This window comes from Esox lucius, chromosome 21 (assembly GCF_011004845.1).
Source record: "Esox lucius isolate fEsoLuc1 chromosome 21, fEsoLuc1.pri, whole genome shotgun sequence".
In the NCBI taxonomy this organism is placed as follows: Eukaryota; Metazoa; Chordata; class Actinopteri; order Esociformes; family Esocidae; genus Esox; species Esox lucius.
The window spans coordinates 18770231-18782283 of NC_047589.1; the positions used below are offsets into that span (position 1 = coordinate 18770231).

Sequence of the window (12053 nt, forward strand, 5' to 3'; positions counted from 1 at the left end):
CTCCAGACTCTGGGACCTTGATTTCCAAAGGAAATGCTAAATTTACTTTCATCAGAGAACACAACTCAGCAGCAGTTCAGTCCTTTTTGTCTTTAGCCCAGGCGAGACGCTTCTGACGCTGTGTCTTGTTCAAGAGTGGCTTGACACAAGGAATGCAACAGCTGAAACCCATGTCTTGCATACGTCTGTGCGTGGTGGTTCTTGAAGCACTGACTCCAGCTGCAGTCCACTCTTTGTGAATCTCCCCCACATTTTTGAATGGGTTTTGTTTCACAATCCTCTCCAGGGTGCGGTTATCCCTATTGCTTGTACACTTTTTTCTACCACACCTTTTCCTTCCCTTCGCCTCTCTATTAATGTGCTTGGACACAGAACTCTGTGAACAGCCAGCCTCTTTAGCTATGACCTTTTGTGTCTTGCCCTCCTTGCCCAATGTGTCAATGGTCATCTTTTGGACAGCTGTCAAGTCAGCAGTCTTCCCCATGATTGTGTTGCCTACAGAACTAGACTGAGAGACCATTAAAAGGCCTTTGCAGGTGTTTTGGGTTAATTAGCTGATTAGAGTGTGGCACCAGGTGTCTTCAATATTGAACCTTTTCACAATATTGTTCCTGAATTTGTGGTTTTCATTCGTTGTCAGTTATAATAATCCAAATTAAAAGAAACACTTGAAATATATCAGTCTGTGTGGAATGAATGTATACATTATACTAGTTTCACTTTTTGAATGGAATTACTGAAATAAATCAACTTGTTGATGATTTTATGACCAGCACCTGTATGTAAACCTATCAGAAATGTTCAGGCTAAAGGGCATGGTTTCGTTTTATACACTAGATGGTGCAAGTTCTTCGTCTTTTCAAAACCCATGAAATGAGGATGGGCGGGACATCTGTCCCTCTAGTCTGGATCAATGGGTATTAAGAAGTAGATGAGAACGCGTGAAGTGTTCCATACCTTCAATCTCTCATTTGCGTCTACTCAAAGTGCTTACGGGTATTATGATCATTCCGAGTCTTTCCAGTGAGACGGCTATGGTGGCACCGCTCACACGAAGAACCGTTTGGCTCCCAAACGGCAATTTGTTGAAAATGCTTAAAAATACCCCAAACAAGGAAAAGTATCTCACGTAAAGGCCAAAAAAGTAGTCTATATGTTTTTAAAAATTCACAAATTCACTTTCAAATAGGTTATACATTGTCTTGGCCTACATGTCCTAGATAAGATTACCACAGCTGAGCTCTCCCAACTATATATTGTTTCTACAGTACAGATAAATAATATAAAGTTATAATGCTAGTATAACATTCCCCATTACCCATATGCTCCGTTTATTGGATGAATACATTAATCGCTCGCTATTCGCGTTATTTTATCAAAGATAGACTATACCAGGTAAAAGGCATAGCCTGCATGCCTTGCACGCCCCCCCCCGCCCCCCACAGGCTTCCAGTGCGTCTACGATCACAGATTTTGGGAAAACGCAGCTGCCTGCTCATTGCTCCCTCCTACCACGCAGAACAGACGCTATATTCATCTCTGAGCTCTAGCCTGCAGCCTGCGAAACTCCCTACAGGAACTTCTGGTACTTTTCCCCACAGCTCGAGTGACTGAATACAAACAATATCATTAATGCCACCGGGTGAAAACAGGCGAAGTGGTGCCTGGTCCGTTAATCCAACAATGTGCAGAATATGCGGTCTTTTTTGCGCTTGGGGAGTCCTGTTTTTGACAGAGGTCTGCGCGCAATCACAACGGAGGTATCCTCTTCACTTTTATCTAAAAATCTATTATTCTAGGGGTTCTGCTTTAAAACAGTTATAACTGATTACTATTTACAATAAACCTAAACGAGGAGGTGCTGAGATTCCGATGAATATAGGAAAATAAATGAAGAAACTGCATCATTGATGTTCAAAATAACTGTTAGAATATCTGCAGTGTGCGCTCTAGGCATAGGCTCTAGACACTGGTGCATTGCCGAGACAACCTTAGAATGAACACCAAAAATTAATGTTAAGTCTTCGGGCTGCTTTCCATATTCCATCGTTTAGGCGACGTATTTGTATCTGGTATAAAATGTGTTCCTTATTTCTTCCAGACAAACATTTACATGTGGAGGTAATATAACAGGGGATTCTGGGGTCATTGGGAGCCCGGGGTATCCAGGGGTGTACCCCCCAAATACCAAATGTGTTTGGAGAATCACGGTGAGTCAAATGTACTTTGTGTTTATCAGCTTTACTGTTTTATATTTTTTTCCCAGTGCCATATGTCCGAATGGTAATCCATATCAGAAAAATGAAGTGATGCAATTTTTCTGTTATAACAGCAATGATTCACCCACCAACTCTAACTGTGTAACTGGTAGTCTGGTATTTGGCTAGTGGCCACACGGCACCCCCCCGGCACTTTGAGCTGCCTTTTCTTTTTAGCATTTTTAACACGCGGACTGTTCTAATTTTTTGAATTTATTCAAGGTAAGTCCATGAAATAAGTACTAACAGCAGAGACGAGTAGCTAAAGACTAACTTTACATTTTAATTGTGAATAACGCGTGATATTTTGTGAATAGTGAAATGCATTTAATATAATTTCAAACTTTGCATGGGCTATCAAAATATGATTTTCCCTCTATATTCCCCGTTGGGTAAAAAGATCACCAGAAATAGGCTTATAGTTAGCCTTCATTGTGTTTTTGATGGTTGTGACCAATCCTTGCTGTGTTTTTGATGGTGAATATGCTGGTTATCAGCACAAACATCATGAAGTCACATTGTCCTGCTTTGCAAAGTCACAACATACAATTTAACATAAAGAGATATGTATTTTGTTGATGTATTTAAGGCTATGTAAGGTATGACTTGAAAAAAGGAACTGGTCCTGACAATCTGGATCCATAAGTATTGAAATTTGCAGCTGACTATATTGCTATACCCCTGACCTACTTATTTAATCTCACCCTGGAGCTAAATGTCATCCCTAGTGATTGCGTGTGAACCTGAATTCTGCTCCATATTTTTAGGTGAAACGGCAAACCTTAATAACTACAGGTCTATTTCAAAACTATTGGAGCTAGGTCAAATATTGGAGACCCCCAGTGCCATTGAAGGAGTTTTAATATGTAATCTGATCATTCGGGTTTCAGAAAACAACATGGCACCGCTACTGCTGCTGCAAATGTTGTCAATTATATAATTGATGCCTTAAATTAGGCAGTAAACCCTAATTACACCTGTTCTTCTGGAAAAATAATGGTAAAAACATAACAGCACTGAGTCTCCATTTATTAATCTATCTAAGCCATTTGATGCTGGATCTTGACATTAGGTTGTGGAGTCTAATTGACATAGGATTATCTTGTCAGACAGTACAATGGTCTGGGAGCCCATTTGATGAAAATGTGTCTAATATGTAAATTCACCAAAAGGGGTCCCACATGGCTCTGTACTTTGGCCACTTGACAGCATAAACATGTGTAATGCTGCTTTTCATTTTTATGCTGATGACATTTTCTGACACGGAAGAAAGCATTTGAAGAGTTGCATTGTGCCTTTACAGTTATCAGCTCTGTCACCTGAAATGTCTCCCAGGGCACCCAGTGAATCGTAGATGAAAACAATGTTTGGATTTTATGTAGAAGTGACATTTACAGCAGGGAATTCAAAAGAGGATATAAACTGGTTAGTGAGTGTGTTCCCTGTTCAGATTTATGCAGAACACATTGTTGGATGAAGAGACAGCAGTTGGAATAGTTAATCAGTGTCTCAGCCAGGGCCAAAAAGTAACGCGTCTGATGGGCATCAATTTGTTAAGTTCCAAATCAAGGATTCAACATGGGTTGTGTGGACAGGGGACCTTAAATTAGAATGGTTGAAACCGCTGGTTGGTAAGCATTGAAGAAAAAAAGCTAGACCATAGGTTTCCTGGTCAGTGCAGCTTAACCTGATCAGATTATTACTGACCAGCATGGACCAGCTTAGAATGGTCTATACTTGGGTTTGATGGAGCCAGGGTTTGATTATCATACAATATGCCTCTAATGTGATTTTCTATATGTTATTAGTATATGTATATATGAATACAGTGGGAATATATTAATGTGACTGAATGTTGTCTCCAGGTCCCTGAGGGTAAAGTGGTGGTCCTGTCCTTCCGCTTCATTGACATGGAGAGTGACAACCTGTGTCGTTATGACTATGTGGATGTATACAGCAGCCATGTGAATGGCCAGAGGCTGGGCCGATTCTGTGGGACGTTCAGGCCTGGCGCCCTGGTCTCCACTGGCAACAAGATGCTTATTCAGATGGTTTCTGATGCCAACACGGCTGGGAGTGGCTTCCTGGCTGTGTACTCCACTGCCCAGCCACACGAGAGAGGTAAGCAAAAGTAGTATATAGAAGAATAATCCAGTAACAGCTGTAACGATTACAAGCTCTACGTCCCTTCAAAATGTCCGTAACATCTTCACCAAACCCTCTAAATTCCTGCGTCCAAAGTCCCCTTGGGGAAAGCCAGGATAGTTCCATCCGATGACAGTTTCTCCACACGAATACGCCAATTTTCCTTCAGTCCCGGTGCACAAGTTCCGACTGGGCCCAACAGGCTTCCACGGTATCGCCCGGTCGACCTTGTGGCAAGAAAAACAAAACCAGTGTGTTGCTCTGGCTACAACAGACATTATTGTAGAACTATGGCTCAACTGGCAGTTAGAAATACTCCAATAGAACTACAGGAATCGTTAGAGCTAGTCAAATGGTAAGAACTAGTCAAATGGTAAGAACTCATGAAATGGTTAGAACGATTCAAATTGCTAAAATATATACAATTATTCAGTACGGCCAAGCAAGTCTATCCCCTCAGAGCGCAGACGTCCATCCTGGACCTGCAGCTGGCACCAAATCCTTGTGAACCCAGGGTGGTAGGCTTGTCCAAGCCCATGGTTATTGTCTGATGGAATTTGCCTGGATACACAATGGTGCAGCTGCGCTTCAGGGATTCCTGGACGCTGACTCTGTCTGGCGTTTGGTGTCATCACGTGTGCTCCACAGGTTTTGCCTTTCCTCCTTGTCCCTTGCTCCATCATTCCTTCCCGGCTCTTCTCCGTTCCTGCCTCATCCATGCTGCCATGTTTCTGCATTTCTCTGTAAAAAGACCAAATGAACAGCTCCCGACCTATTCCATAGATGTATACAGGCCAAGTCTTCAGTTCTGGTTGGCCCAGAGGTCCGCTCCTCCGACCCAGTCATCCAGTGGTAGGCCTCATCTTTCAGGTTCAGAGTTAAGAGTAAAATCAAAAACAAAGCGTGCAAAACCCTGGAACCCTGAATCATAACATCACACAAGGTTATTACTAAGGCCTTTTCTGTGTACTGTAAATCAAAAGAAAAGTGTAGAGCAAACCAAGGAAAAATAATGAAATTAAATGGAATTGTGCTTAAGAAATTAATACTTTGCTGCAGCAGCATGACACAAGCCAGAGAGTGTTTGTGTGTGTGATGCGTGTTTAGGATGACAGGTCACATCAAGAAAGCTAATTTAAAAGCCTATTAACTGCCTCAGTAAGGTCAGTGCACAGTGTCACTTTAATAATACTAATAGTCAGATGTGGAGATCTGAGGTGGGAGTTATTTACTTCAGAGAGTAAAGGGGAGTGGTAGCTTGATATATGAGGCCCAACAGATCATAGGAGGTTATACAGAAACAATAATGACTGGTAGAAAAGTTTGACTTCTGCTTGTTATAACAAATTGCAAGTACTCTTTCAGTTCCGGCCTCTTCCACAGTTAAGATGTGACCTGTTGACTTAAAGCTTGCTCAAGGAGGAGGTGAAAGAAAAACAGGAACATCTCTTCACATATGACAGTATGATGAGGAATTTCTCAAGCTATTTTTCCCAAACGGGGCTTCACGTACACTCAGCGCTAAGCCGTCTCTTCCTCTTCTCTCTCTGTGACGTGACGCCTCCCCAAAGTAGTTTGTGGAATTTTAATGGTTGAGTGCCTCCCGGCATACCTTCTCTCCTTCTCAGAACATCTACAGTAGCTGACAGCTAGAATGGCTCTGGGGCTGGTGGATAGACTGATGTTCTTCACACACCTGATGCTGGAGCAGATAGGCTGCACTCCGCCTTGGCATTACTGGGAGGGGTTGAATCTCAATAGCACAGTCCGCACAACACTCCCACATTTGTTCAATGCTTATTTTAGCTACTTGGACATATTTGACTTGACTGTCTGTCTGCTATGAAGACGGAAGACCAGCTGTAGTGGAAATACAGTTATCCTCTAACTGCCTGTTACAGGAGAGCCAGCGTGGTTTTTACCGATCTACTGATCCTTTGCCAGTCTAAAGAGCTTGTGTGGTTTTCTTTCGTGATCATGACAAGTCACATGTGCACTCCCTTTTTGCTGCACATTGCAGCTGGGGACCAAGGCAGACAGATGTCTCCTTTAGTTACTCAAAATCACAAAGGAACCAAAGAAGAGTCATCCCACTGATTAGAACATGCTTGTGTTTAGTTACAGAAATACATTACGCACATTCGCATTCTGTCCTTTGACATTAAAGATGTGCTATATCTTGCCCACGTAGTCACAGAAGGATATCCAGTGTCGCTTAAAATGAATAACATGTGGATCAGTAGCATCTGAAGACTCCACCTAAACATTGTGGTTTGACTCTACACCCAACAGGGGACCAGTACTGTGGAGGTCGTCTGGATAAACCCTCTGGGTCCTTCAAGACCCCTAACTGGCCAGAAAAGGATTACCCTGCTGGGGTCACCTGCTCATGGCACATAGTAGCTCCTAAGAACCAGGTAAGTGTTACATTTGTATTCTATGTGCATGTGTTCTATGTGAAATTGCTGGATTTCATAATACACTCTTCTTCTAGACATAAATCGCAGCTCCATTTGATTCACACTTAATTATTGCCCTCAGAGTGGAGATAAGTATTTTTAATTATTTTTTTTATGGCCATTAATTTGTGTGATTTCTGACTTTCTTCCTATTGATGAATGTCAGAGGGAGTTTGGTATGTTTGTCATCTCATTTATATCCTACTGACGTTCCTAATGAATGAACTTGCTAGAAAAATTTCAATGTACAAACAAGAATATGTTTTAGAAAAATAAGTATTTCATGTTTTTATTCTTTGAACAGTTTTTCCCTAATTCAAGGCTAGATTTCTCATGTATTTTAAATGTAAAATTTTTGTTCTTCTTTACCTAGGGGGGTAATAATTCTCCTGGGAACTGTATGTAACCTTTATTGTTATGTAACCTGAGTTCTTATGCAACCTGTGTGCTATGTAAAATGTGTTCTGTATAACCTCTGTGCATATGTAACACACTGTTTAATTTAACCTTTCTGAATAGGCAATTTCTTTTATAAAACATGTGTAACATGCAACCTATGTTCATATGTAACCTGTGTTCTTATATGTAAATTGTTCCATGTTACCTATGTTCCTGTGTAACATGTGTTCTAATATGTAAATTGTTCCAAGTAACCTGTGTTGTATCTAACCTCTGTTCTTTGTAACCTAAGTGACCTGTGTTCTTCTGTAACCTGTGTTCTGATTTACCTGTGTTCTTCTGTTAACCCTGTTCTAAGTATCTTGTGTTCATGTGTAACCCGCCCACCTCTACAGATAATTGAGTTGAAGTTTGAGAAGTTCGATGTGGAAAGAGACAACTACTGCCGTTATGACTATGTAGCCATATTCAACGGGGCAGAGATCAACGATGCCAAGAGGATAGGAAAGTACTGTGGTGATAGCCCTCCAGCGTACGTTACACACCTTTTTTGACTCAGCATTCATCTTGCTAACTTACCACTTATACTGTACTAATGCCTGATTTACTGATAAACCTAAGCACACATTATTCATTTGAAATAATTGTGCTAATTGGTAAATCAAGGTTGTATTCCCTTGCTCTTTAGTCCAGTATTCTCTGAGGGTAACCAGCTCCTGATCCAGTTCCTGTCAGACCTCAGTCTAACAGCAGACGGGTTCATCGGCCACTACAAGTTCAGACCCAAGAAGTTCCCCACCACCACGGTGTCACCAACCACCACCACCCCAGCAGTTACCACAAGACCCATACGTAGGCACCTCCCTTAGCTCTGTTTAATCCAAGCAGGCAGTGCCGACTATAGCCTTTTCGGGGCCCTAAGCAAATTTGATTTGGAGTCCCCTCCCCTAGATGGGGCCCAAAGCAACCGCTTATGTCACTTATGCTTAGAACAGGCCCTGCAAGCAGGATGTTACCTTGTAATTCACACTCTTCTTGATACATTTTAAAATGCTTTTAACATTCTATGAAAGTATTTTATCATCGTCTCCAGGCCAGCTCTGTGTTTGACCCATCTCATTTGCTATTATGAGTTGTGGATTTGTCCCATTGATCTGTAATGCTGATGCCGACATTTGGTGTAGCCACTGTAGCTCCCTCCCACCAGGAGAGTGGCTTCCAGGCTATCCAGTAATCTACTTTCTGTGGGCCCGTGGTATTAGCCTGGCCCCAGATCAGACCTGCTGTGTTACTGGCTTTTTCCCAGAATGAAAGGCAAAGGAGCAGACATCAGAGGTGATTCAGTCTCTCAGACTTCAACTCTGCCTCGGATTAGCTTTTCTTGCAGGCTTTTGACAGCGTTATCTTCTAGTCTCAGTTTTTCCCTGTACTCCTACCAAAGCAGCCCTGATAGGAAAACCAGATGTTAGCCAGCAGTACACTATACCTTGACCATGATGTCAAGCTACCACAGTAGTGTTAAATGAAACAGTGTTAAACTAATTCATTAGCTTATGACCGATTGATTTCAATTAATTCCAGAAATTGACTCAATGTTTACAAAAAGTGTATCCAAACCCTAATTGAAGAATGTGTACCAAGTAGATAATTTTTTTCTTTCTTTCTGTTTTTCTCCAGCCCTCAAGTACTCTGTAGCTCTGTGCCAGCCGAAATGCAAAAGAAGTGGAACCATTGAGAGCAACTACTGTACCAGTGATTTTGGTAAGAGATATCTCTTAAAGTCAATACTACATCTACAGTATTACTAGGCCTGCCCCACCAAAAGCTACCAGAATTACCGTCACATATAAGCTACAGCAAAACAAATAACAGCAGGTCAGAAAGTGTGTTCCCTTGAAGGTACACGTGTGAGTGCGTGCTTGTTTCCCAACCAGTCAGGAATTCGCAAAAACATCCTGACATTACATGGAAACACAAAACATGTTTTTGTGAATCCTGACTTTTCAAAAGCCTTTTGCAGTTATAGGGTTATAAGGTTAAGTTTAGATTAAGTGTTAGAGGTTTTGAATGAAAACAAACATCTCTGTCATGAAAACACAGTGTGCCTGTCTAGTTCTGCGTCCATTTTGTAACCAGTCCACATTTTTAAGTTCCCCTCTGTCATGACACAGTCTTTGGACTTTTGGTTGGTTTCAGCGGGTCTCAAAAGCTTCCTGGATGATTTTCTGAGTGGCCAGCCCAATGAATTTATTTGTGTATGGGACAGACACAGATCTCTTCTCACAAAGTAAACATGCAGAGTAGGGTCTGACTGTGGGTAGACTGTTGCTAAAATAAAGTGTTGATTCAGCCAACTCCATGGCCTCATTCTACTACCTTGTCCTTTGGAATAGCAATGTGATGTTTTTCTCAGACTAGAGGTTGATGGAATGAGGCAGTTATTTCATTAATTGCTTTTTCTCAGGGAAGTTAGGGGACTGCCTGTCAGTAGAGCCCAGTGAGGTGTTGGTGGAAAACTGTATTGTATAATGCAGGCAGTCTATGGTCATATCATGCCAAGAGGGTTGTGTAACCCACTTTGATGGGTTGGAAACTAACAACCTGCCAAAAGACAAAGCTGACATGGTGAAAGTTATGATGCATCAGTACATCGTGATGGTAATATTTTCAGATTTGAAATCCACGTGGATTTGGTCGAGGACTGGTTGTTAGGTCCAGCGGTCTGAACGCCATGTTTGTTCCAGTGATAACAGGAACTGTCATCACGGCGGTGGTGCGTGGAGGCAGCATGTACGCCACCATCTCCATTATCAACGTCTACAAAGAAGGCAACCTGGCCATCCAGCAGGCCGGGAAGACCATGAGTACCAAGATCATCATCCTCTGCAAGAAGTGTCCCTTCATCAGACGTGGTGAGTGGTAACACAATAGACCTCTGCCAAAGAACACCAGGCTTTCCAGTAGCCCAGTCCCACGGATCTTGCCAACCACACTGCTTTCCCCTGACAATTAAATATGATGGCACAAACAAACTGGCACTCAAGCTAATGTCCCGTGATAAAATCGTGACTTTGTCTTGTTTTACTTTCAGACGTTCTCCATGACCTCACAGATATTATTGCATGATTGTACCGATCCGCTCTGTTTGTTGTTCTGACTCTCTGTGAAATTCCTAAAATGTTTTAATACCTACCCAGTTGCAGAGTGACTTGAGTAATTGAAGATTAATGATTTATATTTACATAGGGCTTTTCAAGTGTCCAATATGAGTAGCAGTGATTGTAGTATGAGTACATTGTAAAAATGGCGTTTACCAACTACACAAGCAGAACAAGACAGTGACAGTAGAGGTTCAACCATCTTGTGTATGGCTCTGACTTTGTCTGCACTGCTGTACTATATCATAAAGCTCATCTGAAGGATCTTGACCAAGGTCCAAGGTAAGTGGTAAAACTCAGTGTCGAACAAGATCTTTAACATCTGTCTCAGCTTTTAAGCCTTATTACTGTGAATATGTCCAAAGATACAGTATAATATCATATATGCTTATATCTGTGTGTATAAACATATATGCACTTCAAGAGTGTGTAGATGCTGATGTGCTGTCTTCCTGAATGTCTCTGCCGTTCCGCCACTGCATTCAGGCTCTTTCTGTGTGGTCTCACTAGGACTCAACTACATTTTCATGGGCTCAGCGGACGAGGAGGGGAGGGGGAAGATTGCGCCCCATCACTTTGTCATGGCTTTTAAGGCAAAGAACCAGAGGGGCCTCAACGTACTGAAGACCAAACGTTGCTGAGGCCTGAGTCTTTAACCACCATAACCTGCCCACAGGGATGTGGCTGTTCTGTTAGTCTCCACCCAGCATGCCCTGACCCCGCCCCATCATCGCCACTCATCCCCAACACAGGACTAGTTTAGAACTCGGGATGTTACTATCTGGAGGTGTCTGTCTGTAGATGTCTGTCCCTATCTTTATTCTCTTGTTATATGGTATTTTTCTCTGTCCACTGAGCTGGAACGTTTTTGGGCACATTGTGAACAACAAGTGTGATAATAAGTGCAGGGGAGGGTGGAGAGGAAGAGACACAGTAGAGACTCAACAGGGTCATGTTCAGTTTGAAATAAACAGGAGAAAATGTTTTCAAATGTGTCCAATGACAGAGCTCATCTCCCTTTGGTTTCAAAAGTTCTACTGAAAATAACCCAGATGTCATGAGGGTTGGCTTGGTTGAAACATCTGCCCAGGAAGGGCTTGGTTACAGAAAGTACATTATTAAGTACTGGGTGTTGTAGTTTTAAGGACAGTGTTTACAAATAGCTCTTTATTTCCTATGTTCAAATTGGATGGACAGGATTTGGGAGGTATTTCATGTGGTGTCAATAAGTGCAATAGTTTAATATATAACATTCCTTTTGAAATGATTTTGTGTCACACTGATAATATGTTTAGTACTGTCACTTCTTAGCCAACGCTTTTATAATGAATTGATACAGCAAAGCACTCGATACCATTGTCCGCTTGGTTTTGTCAGCTTACATTCAAAATGTTTGAAACAAAGAGTAACAATATTATAAAGTATTTTCATATGAAACAATTAATAAATGTTATTTATATTTTATTGTTTTCATCTGACCAAATAAAAAATGAAAAATAACTGTTTTGTAATGACAGTTATTCACAGAGTCATCTGGAATTGACTAGTAGTGGTAAGTGATCATTTGTTATATAAAAGGTATACAGCTCCGGAAAAAATTTAGAGACTACTGCACCTTTTTCGTTCCTTTCCAA

The 12053-nt window shown here is 41.6% G+C and overlaps 1 protein-coding gene across 1 annotated transcript; it reads left to right on the plus strand.

The window, feature by feature from the left end:
- Positions 1-1505: 1505 nt before the first annotated feature.
- On the plus strand, positions 1506-11914 carry pcolce2b (procollagen C-endopeptidase enhancer 2b). The gene is made up of 9 exons (XM_010891193.3): positions 1506-1760; positions 2102-2210; positions 4124-4379; positions 6696-6820; positions 7657-7793; positions 7950-8113; positions 8939-9022; positions 10006-10173; positions 10930-11914. Exons 1-9 carry the CDS (start codon positions 1633-1635, stop codon positions 11058-11060), a joined length of 1302 nt encoding a protein of 433 aa, XP_010889495.1. The 5' UTR covers positions 1506-1632; the 3' UTR covers positions 11061-11914.
- The last annotated feature ends 139 nt before the right edge of the window (positions 11915-12053 follow it).

What these genes read in the sequence shown, in the direction of transcription:
- pcolce2b (XM_010891193.3), top strand. Translation starts at nt 1,633, where the DNA reads ATGCCACCGGGTGAAAACAGGCGAAGTGGTGCCTGGTCCGTTAATCCA. An exon ending in AATGTGTTTGGAGAATCACG is followed by an intron (nt 2,211 to 4,123) that starts GTGAGTCAAATG and finishes TGTTGTCTCCAG; the next exon opens with GTCCCTGAGGGTAAAGTGGT. An exon ending in TAGTAGCTCCTAAGAACCAG is followed by an intron (nt 6,821 to 7,656) that starts GTAAGTGTTACA and finishes CCACCTCTACAG; the next exon opens with ATAATTGAGTTGAAGTTTGA.